This window comes from Henckelia pumila, unplaced genomic scaffold, assembly GCF_033568475.1.
Source record: "Henckelia pumila isolate YLH828 unplaced genomic scaffold, ASM3356847v2 CTG_466, whole genome shotgun sequence".
In the NCBI taxonomy this organism is placed as follows: domain Eukaryota; kingdom Viridiplantae; phylum Streptophyta; class Magnoliopsida; order Lamiales; family Gesneriaceae; genus Henckelia; species Henckelia pumila.
The window spans coordinates 4,110,170-4,129,618 of NW_027331833.1; the positions used below are offsets into that span (position 1 = coordinate 4,110,170).

The window sequence follows — 19,449 nt, forward strand, 5'->3', positions numbered from 1 at the left end:
GCTGACGTGGCAATCACTCATTGGATGTACAAGGTGTCATGTCAGCTGTTGCTTACGTAGTTGTCCATGTGATCGAAACTCTATATATATGTATATATGCAGTTTAATTTGTTTCCATTGTGGCTTGAAGTGGATTCCATGGTGGCTCTTTCTATTATTAAAACGGGTTATTCGAGTTGGGATCTTTCTGTTATTCAAACTCAAATTCAACGGATCATTCTTTCTTCTACAGTCAAGATGTCACATGTCTATAGAGAAGCTAATGTTGCTGCTGATGATTTAGCTAATCTGGGATTGATCAAGGGAAAAACTATTTTATATCCCGAAGACTTTCATGATCGACTCAAAGGGATTTGCAGGCTAGATAGAAATGGGCTGCCTTACATTAGAGTTAATTCTAGCTATTGAATCTTGGTTGTATTTTTTCGAATTCAAGCTTTTAATTTTATTTTTGAGCTCTTGTTATTGTGAGAGGTTCGGTCTAGCCCCCCTATCATGTATTTTCTCTGTTATCTAATAAACGGGTAGGAGTCCGCCTAACCCCGCCACAACAGGCGGTGTTTGGAAATATATATATATATATATAAAGAGAGAGAGAGAAAGAGAGAGAGAAGTTTTAAGCTGCCCAACAAATTTCTGCACATTCCGGATTTTAGTGATCGGGCACGAAGTGAACATCATTTGATGGGCAGCTGAAAATTATATATATATATATATATATATATATATATATATATACACAATTTTGCTATCTTGCCCACTTACCGTGCCCACCTAATATGTCCACCATGAGGTGGCACTCAACTATTGGATGTGATGAATTGTGCGTCCAATAGTTGAGTGTCACCTCATGGTGGGCACATTATGTGGGCACGGTGGGTGGGCAGGATAGCAAAACTCTATATATATATATATATATCCACGTCTTCAGTCTATCCACGTCATCAATATGAGAAGTTTTGGTGACGTGGCCAATGGCAGAGCATAGAACGGTATGAGAGAAGTTCTAATGGTTGACACGTGTTTACCTGTGAATGGTTCAAATGTAATGCCCACCTCTATGCCCATCTATGAGGTGACAATCATCACATGGATGAGATAAATCATATACAAATGGTTCATCCAATGGATGAGTGTCACCTCATAGGTGGGCATGAAGGTGGGCACGGGAGGTGGGCAGCATAGCAAAATTCTATATATATATATATATAAACAAAAAATTCACATAAATAGAAATAAAAAAAAAATTTCCCGCCCAAAAGACATTTCCAAAAATAGTAAAGATATCATAAAATTAAAAAATAAAAATAATATATTATTTATTTTAAAATTATAGATAGAGATAATATTGAATATTCAAAAAATAAGATAATATTATAAATGATAAAATATTTGATCTAAAAATTTTAAAATATAGATAAAAATACAATTGCAATAAAAAATTTTAATACAAAGATAATATGAAGAAGTAAAATATTAAAATAAGATATTTATAAAAAAAATAGAGGTGAAACAACTTTTTTTTTAAATATATAAAAACATCTTAAGAGATGTCAAATAGGCTTAAAACTATTTTCTAAAAAAAATTTCAAACAAATTTACAAAACTTTTAAACTCTGTCAAATGTCCCTCCAACCACAATGAATTTAAATTGATTCTAATACTCTATAAGGATTTGAAATCCGTTGTGATGACCTAAATTGTAGTATAATAAATATCAAGATTAATTTTTTTAAGTTATCTAAACAATGAAGATACATTATATTGGTAGATTTCAAATCTTTTAATCCAATTCAACCTTAATTTATTTGTATTTTAATTATTTATTCACACAATCATATTTACTAATTTTGCCAATAATTGCATAAAAATAACACTTTGTGCATCACACAGGTGGATTTCTAGTATATATAAAAGTAAACAAGACTCTAAAATTAGTAACTTTATGTTTTTCCGCCTAAACAACAATACTATAAATAGAAAAGGTAATTTTTTTTTAAAAAAAAAACAATTAATATAGTTATTTTAGAGAATATTAATTATTGAAAAAAATTTTAATACATGTTCCAAACAAAATGAATGGATGTCCTGGATTTTGCATAGATGTTCAAGTTATTTATTTTTAAAAAGTAACAATAATAAATTTTAAATAATATATATAATTAAATTTCATAATTTAATATGAGTTAAATAATTCAATGATTCTTGTGCTAAAAAGTATGTAAATAATAACAATTTTTCTCAAAATAACAATTTTTTTAAAATGAATTATTAAATATGTATTTATATATGTCAAATTAAATATTTAAAAATAAATACCAAATAAAAACATAATTAAGTGTTAAGCAAATTCGATATATTTTTTAATTAAAATGTGAATAAATTTCTTGAAAATATAATTTTATACTTAAATGTTTACATTTATTATGACATGTCATTTATTTTGGTTGTGATTTTGAATTTTATTTTTTAAAAAATATTTGTTTTGTAAAATTTTGATAACTAAAATAATATGTGATTTTTAAAATTAATTTTTTAATTTATTTTTATTAGTAACTAATCTATTCAGTCAAGATATATATATTTATAATGCAACATTAAATATTTAAAAATAAATAACAAATAAAAACATAATTAAGTGTTAAGAAAATTTGATTTTTTTAATTTCATATGTGAATCAATTCCTTGAAAATATAATTCGATACTTAAGTGTTTACATTTATTATAACAAGTCATTTACTTTGTTCATGATTTTGAATTTTATTTTTAAAAATATTTGTTTTGTAAAATTTTGATAAATAAAATAAGTGCAAATTTCTCAAAAATCCCCAATGCAAACATGTTTTGCTCTGCACTCCCTAGCCACTTTTTTGTACCACAATTTTTGTTAATTTATATCACATCTTGTATGGTTTTGTACCACATATTGTATTATTTTGTATCACATTTTATTACTAGTGACCCCAAAGCAAAATATGTTTGCATTTGGGGATTTTTGAGCAAATTACCCATAAAATAATACGTGATTTTTAAAATTAATTTTATAATTTATTTTTATAAATAACTAATCTACTCAGTCAAAATATCTATATATATATATATATAATTTTATAGAATTCAAGTATTCAATTTGTTAAATTCATAATTATTGGATAAACAAACTTCTCAGAAAATAAACAAAATTTATAATATGAAGACTATTAGATATTTTTGCAACAAATAAAAAAAAATAGAACAAACCAAAGATCATCATTTTTTTTTGAGATTTTAGAACTTAATGTGCAAAAAATAATTTCTAGAAGAAAATGGATTCATCAAAATATAATGATTTTTCTTCAAATATTTTTACAAAATGAAAATAAACAAATAGTTTTTAAAAAGTATGAAAAGGACATATATAAAAAAAATTTACACACTCATCACTATATGCATTTTTCAAAAATAAAATGTTAAAAAGAATCTGAAAAAATATTTACTAAACAAAAACATTATTATTTGATGACAGAGCCAATAATTTTCCCATATATGACTTATTATGAAGAACTCTGTGTTTTGTTATGGTCAGCGGTACTCAGAATTACGAATCACAAGAGTTTAAAAATGTCGAATTCGATGAATCTTAAAACTAGAAAAAATTCAACCACAAGAGATGTATTAAGATGTTTTTTTTTTTTTTTTTATCATTTCTAAATTGTTACTATTTTGTTTCCTAAATATATGGTTTATGACCAATTTAGGTTGCATTGATTAAGCTGTGATAAGCCATTTATCCCACGTTTGTCTCGTTTTTTCGGTGAACGAATGATAACCTGTGGCCCATGATTATGGCACTATTTCCCGGATAAAATTCTACATTACAATCCACCGCAACCCCGTGGTATTGTGATCCGAAATGCCCTTCGCCCTAACATTTCTTCTCTACCCCATTTTCTAACCCTCCTCGCCGTTCTCTTTCTTTTCCAAAGCATGGATTCTCGCGGTATCAGGTACGAAATCGGCCGTCTATAATATAATCTTGTTCTTCGACTCTCCTTGCTGAAGCCATGGCAAGTTTGTGTTCGGATCTATGCAGCACATCGTTTTTCGTCACAAAATTCTACACAAATCTAAGCATCAACAACAAATGAGTTAAAGAATTTGTTACCGTCTTGAGCAGGCGCAGCAAATTTACAAAAGCAGTTGGACGGAGAACGATTTCGCGGACATAGATGGGAGATCTGATTGTTCAGTGGGACGACGACGCTAGGGTAAATGGAATTGGGTTTTCAACTCTTGGGCAACAAGTGTGATGGAAGTAAATGAATAGGGGTAGGATGGTCATTTCACTACAATATACGCACTTTTATCATCCTACCAAAAATTGTACCAAACAACTAATAAAATTATCACAACGGATGCGTCGATGCTGGCCTCAGGGCAGTGCCCTGAGCCAGTCATCGATTGACACATGGCGGTACTTTATAATTTATTTTTTTTATTTTTGTCCCTCTTTTGACCCACCACCCAAACCATGGTTAACTTACATGGGTTTTTTATTATTTTGAAAAGCACCAAAAAGTCCCAAAAATCTCATCTTGGAAAATCTTCCCCCTTCTCGCTCAAACCTCTTCTCTCCGAAACTTGAGAACCCTAAAATTATTTTCAATCCCCAGTTTCGAGCTCTCCATATTAAGCCTTTCCAAGAAACAGCGACGTTCCTTCCGGTAAGTGCTTATGCAGCATTTGGTCCTTTTCGATTGAAGGTAAAAAATTTTCGATTTCAATTTTTTTTTTTTGGAAGGAAGAAGATGTGCTCGTACCTCTTGCTTTGACTGGGGTGGGCTTTATAACATTTTTTTTTAAAGGAGGAAGATGTACGCTTACCTCTTTCTTTGAGACTAGGGTGGGCTTTATATCATTTTTTTTTTGGAAGGAGGAAGATGTACGCTTACCTCGTTTTTTTTTGGAAGGAAGAAGATGTACGCTTTACCTCTTTCTTCGACTGGGGTGGGCTTTATATCATTATCGTGTCATCTTAATTTTCTTCTCTTTTCAAAATTTTGATGCGCAGGGATAGGACTTGGTTTGTTCTTCAATCGAAAACAGATATAGTTGACATAACCCGGAGCCGAAAACAGGTAGAAGTTATGTACATGGAAAATTAAACTCAGGCCAATTATGATATTTGGGATCAATTGTTTTTTTAATTTAGCTTGAATCTGTGTTAACCGTCCCTTACAATTATTCTGAAATTTAAATAATATATGCAATGTTTTCAATTCTTGAATTTGGTAGCTTGATTTTTTATTTTTATTAAATGCCCTTTCACTATTGTCCTTCATTTAAGAAAATCTACACATAATACTTGTGTTTGCATGTCATTATTGTGAAACAAATTGCTGCTTGTGGAATGTCAATGGAATGAAAAAGTGTATTTCCAAGAAGAAAAAAAATATGTGTAGCTGGAATTGCTTTCGGATTTCATTGTATTTGACCACTGGATTGATGTGAATATTGAAAAATCTTAGATTATATATGCGTGTAATATCTCAAGAGGAATCGTTGTATCAGTATTATATGGTCACATCTATCTACAATAGTAAAGATATTAGCTGAGATTTCATTTAGAGGAAGTTTAGAGTTCTTGTATTTCGTAGTAGTTGTATTATGTGTGGTGATTATGAAATTGAAATTTCCTTTTTACAGGAGCACTCATCTATCTCACCAGGTTTTGATATTATTTAGATGGTGAGTCACAGACAGTTAATTGATTTATTTTATTATAATATGATTTTTTGAATATGGAATCTTGAATTTTGTTTAGGGGAAAGCCTACGTTGTCTTTGAAGGAAAGAATCCTGGTGTTTATGGATCTTGGGTAGAAACACATGCTGAAGTCAAAGATTACAAAAATCCTTTATACGAGAAGTTTTCGAGTAGGGCAGAGGCGATAAAAGCATTTGAGGACTATGTGAAAAAACGTCCAACTAATTCATTCAAGACAAAGAGCGAGGAAAGTTCATGTGGTACTTCTAGTTCACAACAAAATTCTCGTAAAGCAGAAAAAATTGTTGAATTGGAAGATGCACTGTCAAATTTGCAAAATGATGAAGAAAATGGACGACATGAAACAAAAGTTAAAAGAGATGAGATTGAATGGTAGTGGTTGGTTTGTGCTAGAAACTGTGATGTAATGTAATGCTAGACCAATTAGTGTAATTGTCTTTTGAAAATGTTTAGTGATTGTAAACGTTATCATTGTTCTGTTCTATGGAAGAAGAATATCGCCTTAAAATAGAATGTCCCTTTATGTCAATTTTAAGTCGGAAGATGTTTAATATATAGAAGATGTTTTTGACCTGAAAGTGAAAATCGATGCTTGAAGTTTAAACTTGTTGTATATAAAATTTAACCACACTTAGAAGGCCAAATAAACGTTTTCATTGTTCCATTTTATGGTTTAATAATTTTGCTTTAAAATAGCATGAACTTTTACGTTAATTTTAAGTCAGAATATGTTTAATATATAGAAGATGTTTTTGATCCGAACCTTAAAGTCGATGCTTGAAGTTTGAACTTGTTAATAAAATTTTAACCATAATTAAAAGACCCAATTAAATCATAAAAATCATTTCAATCCTTAAAATAACCTTTAAATAAATAAAAAAAATGAAAAACAAAATTAAATTCGATGCTTCTTTTTCTGCTCATATGCGCTTCTGCGCTGCTGGGCAGCGCAGAAGCTCATGCCCTTTGCGCGTCTGCGCGCCCAGGGCTCGCAGACACGCAAGAATGCAGTGCACTCGTAAGAGTGCACCGCAATTTTGAGCTGCGCCCCAGAATCCCATTCAATATTTTTGTTGCACCTTGAATCTGTGTTTACATCAATTCTATACTTCTAAATTGATCAAAACATCAAAACAATTCAAAATGACCATATTATGAGCGAGTTTAGTGGATTTTGGATCAAGGGGTAACTCGTTTCATTCCAAAAATTGAAGCAATACAAGATAGTCAAGAATACAAGCTATGTAACTCGCCAGAAACAATACGAGATTCCACCCTTTGAATTCTAAGAACCCTCCAATTTCCATAAAAGGAATAGAAAAATTCCAGAACATAAAGTAAAATTCATAACATATACTGGAAAATGTTGTGCTGCTGGTTATAATTCAATCAAGCAAAAGCATCCTCCTCCGCTTCAACTTTGTTTCACTGAACTTTACTATCATAAGCTTTTTACCTCTTCAAACACCGCCAGAGATCTCAATAACAATAGCATACACCTGTTCTTCTTTTATCTACTGATGGCTTCAATTTCAGTGCACTAAAACAAGAAACAAGAACTCAATATAAACAACTGACAAGCAATAACAACTACCGCAACTTAAACAACTATCAAAAAATGCAAACGATCTACCTCAAAAAGTTAAGACAACGCATCTGTTATATTGAGCTATCTACTGTTATCAGCATCATTACCCTGCAAAATTAAGAAAGATAAAAAATATCATTTTGTAACAAGTTTATGCATCTACCAAATTTTCTTACTTGGAATGTTTGAGGATTTTCAAACTGATATGAGAATATATTGATTTGACCACGTGAATACAAGTTTGTATTGCTCTCCTACAACCAAATACACAAATAAATAAGATTCCATAGAACTACTGTATTTATTAACTAAGAGTAGAAAAATTATAACAACCAAATGACGGTTCACTTTCAAATTGAGATCCCATTGATGCAGGTTCATATGGATTGTTCATATTTATTTGAAATGGTTGGACAACACTAGGATTTTGATGTGGGAGATAAATTGATTCTTGGCTATTCGGGCATTGAGACTGATGAGAGCTTTGTCTTTTGGTTTTTGTTCTCCTTTGCATTTATATACATGAAAACGAAAAAATTAAATAGCAAAATAAAATTTCTTGGAAAAATAACAATACTAGATTGATAAATAAACTTACTTGATCGATCAGCTTTCCCTTTTCCTTTCTTTTTCTTACTTTTATCGTCCCAATGACGTTGGATATTTTTATTCGTAATTCCTCTCGACTTTACTTGAGGAGGATTACACACAAGCATGTCATCCAATAGGTTATTGTCTTCATGAACCCCGTCGTCACAATTAATCTTCGGATCTTCCAACTTAAGTTTTTCAAACAAATCATCTATTTGTTCCCTCGCACCATTAACAATTTTTGTCAACTTGTTTCTTGCAATGTTATGAACTTTACATCTCATGCTAAGAGCATGTGTCGATCCATTATATGATTCACAAAAACCATATCAGATTCACGAACACTTCCAATTCTACCTCCACTTCCATCCAAAACAAAATTTTGAGGAATTCTGTTTCTGCACTTTTTCATCCAACGTTCTTTCAAGTATGGTTTGGGCAGATAATTCAGATTCAAAAAATTGAAGATCATCAGAATATGCTTGCAAAGTATTCCCACTGTTTCAATTTTTTTAAGGTGCATTTTACTTCAAGTATCTCCTTGTTGAATAACACCTGCCTAACCCTTGAATTCTCATCATGAGATTTTACTTTGAACTCCATAGAGAAAACACTCAATCTGAGGGCATCTGAATGAACCGCATATTCAAAGAATTGATTAGTTCTAATTCAAATAGCTTGTACACGGTGTGAGTATAAAAATCAGCTGCAAACTTCAACAATGGATTATTTTTCAGCATCATTGGTGATGTCGTATGATGACACCGTGTATCCTCAGCCTTTTCTTTATCACGCCAACCTTTTATGATTTTTTCATAATTTAGCACAAAATCATACAACGAAATGGCATTGTTTCCTAATCTCTTCAACACTGCATTTGTCACCTCACTTCTAGAAGTTGCTAAAAGCCCAGAACTAAACCTGTGATTACTGAATGCAGTAGCCCATTTGTATCTCAATGCATACATATTATTTAGCCATTTATGATCATTCAGATTGTATTACTCCATCATAATCCTCCATGTTTCTTCAAATTCTTCTTCAGATTCGCAATGACTCATGCATTTTTTCCACAATCTTTTAAATCTTGTATCACCATTCAAACTCCCTAAGTGTGACGGAGCATTTTGATTGATATGCCACTGACATAACCGATGGTGTGAATATGGAAATACCGTTTCAATTGCATTCATCATGGCTTGACATTGGTCAGTGAAAATTGTTTCAGGTTGTTTTCCATTCATAGACTCAAGAAAAGTTCTGAACAACCATTCAAATGAACTCTCAGTTTCATCCGACATGAATGCCAAACCAAACATTACATTTTGCTTATGATGATTAATTCCAACAAAAGGAGCACATATCAAATTGTAATGATTGGTTCGATAAGTCGTGTCAACTGACATAACATCACCAAAGTACTCATAATCAACTTGACATCTCGAATCCCTAAAGAAAAAATTCATGACCCTATTGTCATCATCTAGTTGAACGTTCCAATAAAAATGTGACTCCTTATTTGCCTTGCTTATAAAATGATGAAGTAAGGCAGAAGCATCCCCATTCTCAACTTTCGTATGCTTTTTAATACGACCAAGGTGATCGTATACATCTTTTCTAATAAAGCTCAAATTATGTGATCCTTGTGCATCATTTTCCATATAAGCTACAGCATTAGCCACAGAAATCCAAGCATTTACCATTGCTTCTAAAGTGGATTTTTGAGCATGAGAAATATTCTGTGATGATCTCAACAAATGTCTTTGATCAACCGCAACCATGTCATGATTATGCTCAACGACAAACCTACCAACCTTCCACTCCCCACCCATTTGCCTACTAATTTTCAGCTTCGCTTTACATTTTGTTCTATTAGTCGGCTTCAAGTAAATAGGAATTTTTTCAACAGAGCGTTTTTCATCTTTACTACCTTCACATGAACACTCAAACTTTTTAGATTGTAAATCAGTAGTGCCAGGAAAGTAGCGTTGATCACCTTTTTTGACGCTGAACTCTTTAGCATGCGCATAATTGCAATAAAGTAAATACACATCTTCAACGCTTTTGACTACATGACCAACAAGTAGTTTACTCTCCAATTGATCTACAATAGAGCTGGTATATAATACCTCAACGTCTTCAGGAATCGAATATTCTGAATTTACAACTTCAACCTCTTCAATGTTGTCTTCCATCAAGTCTATAATTAAAATAAAAAAGATTAAAATGTAAATAAATATAATAATGATTAAAAGTAAAGAAAGAGAGATAATTTGACCAAAAAACCTACTGTATTTGAAATAAAAAGTGTCATAAATCACATTTTCTCCAAACTTAATAAATCAAGTGTATGTATCAATATTAATGAGTTTTTTCATTTATTTTTTAAAAAAGAATGTGATAAATTTTAATTTATCCAAAACATAAAATGAGTGTCTTTTAAAAAAAACATAAAATGAGTATGAATTTTGAATCAAGATATGCTTTTGGTTTTTTGTATGTGAGTTTTTTTGTGGAAATTGGCTGATGGGAGAGTCTAATAGTTGTAAAGAAACTGTCAGAGAGATAAAGTCAGGGGAGGAAAAATTTTAAAAATGAGGCAAACTTGTTGGGCTACTGTTCGATGGGTGCAGAAAAGCTTCTTGTTTATGAATATGTTGCTAATGAGAGCCTTGACGAGCTTTTGCTCAGTAAGTACTTATTGTTAATTATGCATTGTGTATCATCAGTTGGATATATGATTATCAATGTATGTTCAGAGAATGAAGTTTAACAAATTATAAGAACATGTTGTGGAACCAAGCTTATATATGAACCATAATAGTCCTAATTAATCGTAGGTTTTTTATATATTCCACAAAGATAATCATAAGATCAATTTATATGGACTCAGTAGACTAACATCTCGTGCAACCAAATCAAATCAAATAAAATCATAACAAGATAGAAACGATTAATCATATCTTTGAATCAAATCAGAGAACAAAATCACCATTCTTCAAGATCAATAGTTGAACAGAGGCTCTGGAATGAACGAGGGCAATTCAATACAAATTTATTCACATTAACGACTTTCAAATTCAAAATATACATCCATATCAAACGATTATTACTGAAAGAGCGCAAAAAAGTTTATATACTATATACATAAATTAGTTCATACCGTGACGAAGGGGTATCACTATGTAGCAGCGTGGGCAGATCAATTAATATTGTTCCCTTCTTGTTTCTCCAAATCTGGAATCCCTCAAGCGGGCAGTGATTTTTGAAAATCCGGGAACACGACAAACAAGATTTCAAATTTTGAGATCTGACCATTACTCTTAGGAGAATCTAACAACATTAAATAAGGAATCTCCCATTAGAAATCAAGAAAACAAGATTTTTTTTAACTACTGCCCTACAATCCAAAGTCCCCAATTGAAATATTTTCTACACCAACTCACCCATCCCTCACGGCCATTGCCGAACAAAATCAACTTCAGAAATTTTACTTCCATAATCCATAGAAAATACAATATTATCACATACATACCTTGAGGATTGCAGACCGGAGGATCTTCAAACAAAAAACCCCGTCCAAATGCACTTTCGATGGGTTTGGGCTCGAACTCGACGATGCACAGGCTATCAAAATAAATTTGCAGAATCTCGTCTTCACCAAGGTCGTAAGATTACGAGGATAAAGCCGCCGAAATTACAAGAGGAAAAGTCCCACGGATTTCTGATTCTAATTTCAAAAGTAACCATGGTTGGAGATCTCGCTCCAATTAATCCTAATTCCGATTTTTTATTTAAAAAAATTATTTTAAAATAAATGCCACTTGTCAAGCGATAATAGGCTGAGGGCACTACCCTCAGCCTAGCATCAACGCATCCTATCACAACTTTTATATATCCCTAATTTATCAAACCAAGAACGTATATAATAATAATCTCACCACATGTAAGAAACACAGTAAGGATTTGAAATCCACTGTGATTAGCTCAAGTATAGTCTAAATAAATATAAATATGAATTAATTTTTTTTAAAAATTATTTAAACAATAAAGATTTATTTAAATCAATGGATTTCAAATACTTTCATATTCAAACTCAACCTTAATTTAGTTATATTTTAATTATTTATTCAAAAATCATATTTACTAATTTTTAATACTAATTACATATAAATAAAATCTCGTGCATCGCACAAAAATGCCATTTCTAATTATTTATTCAAAACTCATATTTACTAATTTTTAGTACTAATTACTTTTTGATTAAGAGTTGCATAAGATTAAGACTCCGTTTGGTTTCAAAAGTCAGGCCAAAAAAGCACTTTTTTAAGTGCTTTTCATTTAATAAAGTGTTTGGTTGACCAGAAAAGTGCTTAAATAAGTACTTTTCTAAGTCAAAATTAGAGCTTTTTCAAAAGCCAAAAATTATAGCTTAAAAAAGTGTTTTTTTAAAAAAATGTCTACCAAATCCAAACGGGACTAAGAGTTGCATAATCCCGTGCATCGCACAAAGTGTAATGCTAGTTTATTTTTATACTAATAAACGCAAAATGGTTGGCTGGCAAGTGGATTTCGTGGAACAATGACCAGAAAATTATTTATTTATTTTGAAGGAGTAGTAAGAACTAAGACGATTAGATTAGATTTGATTCTTGCCACAGGAACATTGGCGGTCAATTTATTTGCCAATTTCTTTAAATTCCGTATGCATATTAAATTCCAAAAATCGGCGAGAAACTAATTTTATTGGGAGGAAACTCCAATAAAAACTTCACATTGGGTTGAGCGAAGCTTGCCCACAGATTTTTTTCAGCCAAGTTTCCACCTTTCGCGTTCCTCTCATCCTTATCACGTTAATCTTTTATTTTCTGTAATCTGTATCTACCCTTTCGGGTTGATATCTTCCTTTATTTTCTTTCGTATTTCTGTAAATTTTCTGTAAATTTTTTGTATATACTCTTTTGTTTTCTTTCCTTTTTTTTGTTTGGTTTTTTTTTTTTTTTCAAATTTCCGTTCTTTGTCTAAATCCCTTTTAATCTTTCCTTGAATGAGCTTTTGACTTCTGCCATCTCGGAGACCAGTTGTAAAAATCGCAGTTATGGCGTTAGTTGAGGCGTTTTTGGAGATTTTAGGGAGGCCCACGATTTGGGCGATGATTTTGGGGATGATTCAGCTGCTAGGGCCTGTTTGGGTTGCTTTTCTTGTGGGTGTAACGGTGGGGTGGGCTTGGAAACCTAGGTGGGCTAGTTTAGGGAACCGTAAGTTTGAATTTTCAGCTCCTTCTTCACCTTCTTCTCATATCCCTTCTCCTGTTAATGGTTTTGTTTCAACCAGCAAAACTGTGGGTTCTGGAAAGGTTAAAATTCAGAATTTTGGTTCTTCTTTGTTGAATAATAGTTTGGAAAAGATGCAAGTGGCATTGCCTCCTGTTGAAACTGTTGTTTGCAGGTAATATTTTGGGAAATGTATGATTTTTTGTTGTTTTTGTTGGTTCATTTCTTTATTAAGCATTGGTAATACATTGGCCAGCTTGTATTATGTTGATTTGTCATGTTTGGATTTTGTTTTTTGTTTCATCTTGTTCATATGAACTGACTTGAATGTATGAAGTTTATATATTTGTTGACGTGTGTGTTTGATGAGTTGCTAATTTGAGGTAGCAGACCTCCTTGAAAAATTTGAGAAGGGAAGTATAAATTTAGAAAGAAAGAAAGGAAATTGTATTATAACACAAGGTATTGTTTGCAAAAGATTATGCATTTGTAGAAGAGATTAATTTATAGATTATAAAAAAGTTAATAAAAATCAAAAGTTGAAAGGTGTTTAGAAACAAATGTGAAAATCTAAAAATTAAAGTTTGGTAGTGTTTGACAAATAAGTGATTAGAGTTATTTTAATATTAATCTTCTTATTAGAATCACTTTTTGAGTCACTATATGACTAACTTTTGGATTTCAATTAACTTAAGCATAAGCTAATACATAATCTGGGTTTAAGAAACACTCAAAAGTGATTTTTTAAAGCCAAAATCTAACAATCATTTTTTTTTAAGTGATTGCAAACACTCCCTTAGTTTTCTACTACAGTATCAAGAAGTTACATTTTTTAATCAACATTTAGTAACTGCTATCTACTTCAACTAAAAACTGGTTACATAATCTTGAAATCTTTTAGGCACATTTCTGTTTCTTTGACATTTCTCTTTATTCCCTTCAGCCAGTAATCATCCTTATCTTTGCATCAGTGTTTCATTAGGAAGCTAATTGCATCAGTTATGAACGGTTCAGTAGATATGGATATTAAAACTTTGAAGTCCTGATATGATATTGCTTTGAGTTCATAAAAAATAATTTCCCGTCATGCATCTATTTGTGCAACCTGAAGTTCAGCATTTTGAGTCCTGGATGTCTTAAACTTGGATGCCCAATTGGTTCAACAACAAAAGAATCCGAGTTAGCTTAGTATAATATCTGAAAACGGCATTTAGCGTTTTCATAGTAGATACACATTAAATGAGTTTGAAATTTACTTTTCAAGTTGGTGATGTGTAAGTTTCTGAGACAATGCGTTATTCTTTGATAGTTCATCAGAATCAAGAAAAGAAGATAGTGTGGTTGTTATGGATGAGGACTTGGAACATTTGTGTCACCTTGTTGAAAGGAAAGATGGAGGTCCATCCTGGAAGCATGTGTTTGATCGATCAACTCATGATATGAGCTACCAAGCATGGCAGAGAGATCCCGAGGTGCCAATTCCCTATTTTATAATATCTGAGACCGTGATTTTTTTTGCTTCACTTGAATCACATGTGTTGTTATGATTTGCCAGACTGGTCCTCCGCAATATTGCAGCAGGACTGTTTACGAGGATGCAACTCCAGAATTGTTGAGGGATTTCTTTTGGGATGACGAGTTTCGACTAAAGTGGGATGATATGATTCTACATGCTTCAATTTTGGAAGAATGCCCTACGACAAGAACTATGATAGTCCACTGGATACGCAAGGTTGGGAAATTAAATTATTTATTATATGTGAACCCGAAAATTGTAATTCACGTCATAGCTTAAATTGTTCATTAATGTTATTGATGTGAGATCACATAATTGATTTCCGCTATTTGCGCAGTTTCCCTTTTTCTGCAGCGACAGAGAATACATAATAGGCCGTCGAATGTGGGAATTGGGACGATCATATTACTGTGTAACAAAGGTAAAGCCATATATACTTTTGATTTCGTTCTTTCATGGTTTTGCATGGATTCTTTTTCAACCCAATGATTGTAGTTGATCTACCATTTTGAATTGGCTTAATCACGTGTTTTCTGATCATGGAAAAATTTATTTGTTCATCAAAACACGCATAGTGATGTGCTATATGAGTTTCAGAAATTGCATCAAAACCAAATGAATCTTGGACACATCCCATATATCCGGAGTTATTGTGTTCTAATGTTCTTCTTACTTGAGGTTCTTATGATGAAATTTGATTGCCCCTTCATCTCTAAACCAGGGAGTTCCCTACCCTTCTGTTCCAAGGCGAGTTAAACCAAGACGTGTTGATCTTTACTACTCTAGTTGGTACATTCAAGCAGGTATATTATAAGAGACTGCTGCATCATTTACTTAAAATCCTGGGTTAGAGTTCATTTTTCTCTCGAAAATGTCTTTATTTTTTTTCTGTTTTTGAATGGAACAGTTGAATCGAGGCAAGGGAACGGGCAACTGTCTGCATGTGAGGTGGTGCTCTTCCATCACGAAGACATGGGGATTCCATGGGAAATTGCAAAGTTTGGGGTACGACAAGGTATGTGGGGTGCAGTCAAGAATATCGAACGTGGCTTCCGAGCTTACCAAAAGCACCGGGCTTCTGGAGCTCCCCTCTCCCACCATGCTATTATGGCTCAAGTAAACACAAAGATCGACCCGGACTATCTCAAGATTTTGGAAGGCGATGAAGACTCGAAAGAAACACAACTAGTGGCTTCCACTGATGAGAAACAAAAGGGTGTGAATATTCCGAAACTCCTAATATTTGGTGGGGTGATCGCAGTTGCTTTCAGTCTCGATCGGGGGCTTCTGACCAAGACACTCGTATTCGGTGTTGCTCGGAGGTTTGGCAACATGGGAAAAAGAGCATTGCCTCGGCCTAGTTGAGGTGTAACAATAAAACTTTTCCAGCAAGTATCGATGTGTAGCTGTTGCTTGTTTCTGTGACAAAAAAGATGCTGGAATACCATACAATACAATACACTGAAATGTTTTTAGCATAGACGGATCAGTAGTAAACATTCAAATTAAGTTTATGTTTTGCCTCGTTTTGCTCGACAATTTTGATGATTGTTCACTTATCTCAGAAGCAACTTTTGATTCTTGGACACAAACTGTAGTGAATATGATTAGTACCCGAAAATTCTCCCGAACACCAATAACATCATTCCCCAAATTGTCATAATTATGGTTCGTGGTAATGATACAAGTTCAATTTTTTGGATTTTAAGTCAGACATTGAATCCCAATTCGTTTTGTACGTAACACGATTAGTGAGTACATAAGACACCAAGAACAGGTAGTTCCGACTTGGTATCGATTGTGCATTTTAGGATAAGGATCGAGTTCTAATCATATGCCCTTCAAACTGGTAGAATGAAGTTCACAGATTCACTTTTGTTCACCACTTCATGTAATCAGGCACTTCCTATGAATCACTTATAAGTGAATCAAAACGCGACGGATAATTCACACAAAATGGAGTACTTCAACCAAGCATTTGATCGACTTGTATTAATAAGCACATCTTATGTTTATCGAAACCTCCCTTATTTGCATTTCTAAGTATTGGAATGCATAATCATGGAGGCACCAAAAATAAAGGCCTTTGATGGAGTTGCAACATCACAATAGAGGCAAGTAAAACTTCACTGATTGATGTCCATCAAAATTGCAGTAATATAAGGAATAAATTTTAACACAGGAAAAAGGTACAAAGAAATGTCATTCAAAGATGAATGTACTATATTATATAGGAAAACTGATGCCCTCTTCCGGCAGAGTTTGTTGATCATGCGGGTCTCCCATATTTTACGTGAGGCCGACATTCTATTAAGGGAATCCGAGTAGGCGAGAACCGTGTTTTTTCGACGCTAAAACCGGCTGATTAAGTCATAGGGAAACCTATATTATAGTTTCGAAACTGAATAAGCCATCAAATTGTGGTGCCACCTTTGGTATCTCGGAAGACTTCACTTTCTTCTTGGATTTTCCAACAAGACTGCTAACTGAAGCCCCTAATCCACCGCCACCTTCCTGCAATATTTACAGAACCAAGAATTAAGTTAATACCAAATATTTACACAATGTACTTCTTAGAAGCATTATCAAACGTACACTGCCTAAGTTGCAAACATTTAGCAAAAAACAAAAAATGTTTTTTATTTGAAAACAGCGATTTTTACCGGTACAATTGGATGATTTTTATTGAAGAAATATATCCCCATTGCAGTGGCAGCTGCTGGTGCTGTGATGCAAAATGTTGTAGTGATTGGAGCCATTTTTCAAGATTTTTTTGAGTGCTAAAACTTTGCGAGTGAATTAATGGTTATATATCTTTGGGCTTTTGAAGGAAAGAGAAAATGTATCCTATCCATATTGAGAGGAAATGCTTGAATAGTTGTGTTGACACCACATGCACTCTTATCTATCTCCTCCCATATTATTCCCTTTTCAGTATGTAAAATTTAATATTATCTTTTATGTTCAAATATATCAGATATGATCTACCAACTGGAAAATAAACTAAAAAAGGAACATTATAATTTTGTTTTTGAATATTTACTATTTTGATATTATGGTATTCTGTGTTATTAAGTTTCGATATTAATTTTGTATCTTTCAATTTTTGACAATTTTGATTATGTGTTCACGATAATTAATATAATGTGATACTACATATATTAATGCCCATGTCAATGTCATATCATTGTCATGTCAAAATATGACAATAATTACGAAAAAAGATAATGACATGAGCCCAAAATTTATATAACATAATGTTGGCTCAAATTTTCGAAACCGAAACATGTTTTAAAAAAAATCATTTTTCCGATTAAATTGGTCAAAAGCAGTCTGAATCTATCCGGTTGAGCCGGCCAAAACCGATCTAAGCCGGATTGCCTTTTTAATTTTTTTTTAGAATTTAATTATTTTGTATATCTCTTCCAACCCCAAAAAAAAATTAATTCTCATTTTTAAATTCGATATTTGGTTACATATACATGATTATTTGGATTTTTAACTTTGTTAAAAATATTATTTATTAGAATTTGAGCTAATTTAGATTTATTTATATATATATATATATATATAATTACATTTGATATTTATATTATATGTATTTTGTTGTTTAGATTTTAAATTTTGATAAATATATATATTTTTGTTATTTATATAAACATTTAATATATTTAAAATTAATTTTTTTTTATTATATTATATTATTATTTTATGTAACACAAATATTTTTTTTTGTTTTTCTGTCCATATGGTGACATAAACTTTCAGTAATCATATTTAAGTTCTGATGCTTATATTATGTTAGTGATTTAATGTGATTTAATTATAGAGTTAATCTATTATTAGTTTATGATATATTAGATTGATATAACATTTATTAAGTTACCCATTATAGTTTTCATCATCGAAAAGTAGATTGGTCAGTCCAGTTAAATCATCACACATTGGCCCTTTAAATGACGGGATAATCGAAGTTGAGAGCGAATTCAAAAGTCTGGTTTTACAATTAGCAAGTCATTCCATAATGTTTTACGAGCTTGTACGAATATGTATCTTATTTGAGTTAGACCGTTCCAAGACTTCACAAGAACACCTTCCTACCAAGAAATTAAATCCTTAATCTTAAAATGAATCTAAAATATGTGGATGAATTTATCTTTATCTCACAATATAATTCTTAAATAAATTTTCTGCTTGTTTTTTAATGTCACAAATCAGATTTATTGTCATCTAGCAACGATTTGTGTTTTTTTTAAAATAAAAAATCTTGATTAATAACTTATCTCATAATACTTTATTTTAATATATTTTCAATTTCAATACAAAGATTAAGCATTTTTCTATATTTAGTGATATGCTTTGGGCGTGAAAATTGTAGATATAATCTTGAAATAAATCTAAAATACGTGGATGAATTTATCTTTATCTCACAATATAATCCTTAAATAAATTTTATATTTGTTTTTTAATATCACAGATCAAATTTATTGTCATCTAGCAACGATTTGTATTTTTTTAAAAATAAAAAATCTCGATTAATAACTTATCTCACAGATCAAATTTATTGTTTTTTAGACACGATTTTTCTTTTTTTAAAGGAAAAAATTTGGATTAATAGTTATCTCATAGATGAATTAATATTATATCATAATATATATAATCTTGAAATGAATCTAAAATATGTGGATGAATTTATCTTTATCTCACAATATAAT

At 31.7% G+C, this 19,449-nt stretch overlaps 2 protein-coding genes and 1 long non-coding RNA gene across 3 annotated transcripts; 1 reads left to right on the forward strand and 2 right to left on the reverse strand.

Annotated features, from left to right (window-relative positions):
• Positions 1-8,946: 8,946 nt before the first annotated feature.
• LOC140872625 (protein FAR1-RELATED SEQUENCE 5-like) lies at positions 8,947-10,140 on the reverse strand. The gene has a single exon (XM_073275513.1). It carries the CDS (start codon positions 10,138-10,140, stop codon positions 8,947-8,949), a length of 1,194 nt encoding a protein of 397 aa, XP_073131614.1.
• Positions 10,141-12,672: 2,532 nt separating this feature from the next.
• Positions 12,673-16,293, forward strand: LOC140872471 (uncharacterized). Its single transcript, XM_073275318.1, has 6 exons — positions 12,673-13,393; positions 14,528-14,690; positions 14,774-14,950; positions 15,072-15,155; positions 15,456-15,537; positions 15,642-16,293. The coding sequence occupies exons 1-6, from the start codon at positions 13,044-13,046 to the stop codon at positions 16,097-16,099; spliced, it is 1,314 nt and encodes a 437-aa protein (XP_073131419.1). The 5' UTR covers positions 12,673-13,043; the 3' UTR covers positions 16,100-16,293.
• A 550-nt stretch (positions 16,294-16,843) lies between these two features.
• On the reverse strand, positions 16,844-17,595 carry LOC140872409 (uncharacterized). Its single transcript, XR_012147817.1, has 2 exons — positions 17,398-17,595; positions 16,844-17,248 (listed from the first exon to the last, which is right to left on the reverse strand). It is a non-coding gene; the product is annotated as an uncharacterized lncRNA (long non-coding RNA).
• Between the last annotated feature and the right edge of the window lie 1,854 nt (positions 17,596-19,449).

Bases quoted from the DNA above. Each gene is read 5' to 3' on its own strand.
- LOC140872625 (XM_073275513.1), bottom strand. From the start codon at position 10,140: ATGGAAGACAACATTGAAGAGGTTGAAGTTGTAAATTCAGAATATTCG.
- LOC140872471 (XM_073275318.1), top strand. From the start codon at position 13,044: ATGGCGTTAGTTGAGGCGTTTTTGGAGATTTTAGGGAGGCCCACGATT. The intron at 14,951-15,071 runs GTTGGGAAATTA...CTATTTGCGCAG, and splicing joins TAGTCCACTGGATACGCAAG to TTTCCCTTTTTCTGCAGCGA. The intron at 15,538-15,641 runs GTATATTATAAG...TGAATGGAACAG, and splicing joins TAGTTGGTACATTCAAGCAG to TTGAATCGAGGCAAGGGAAC.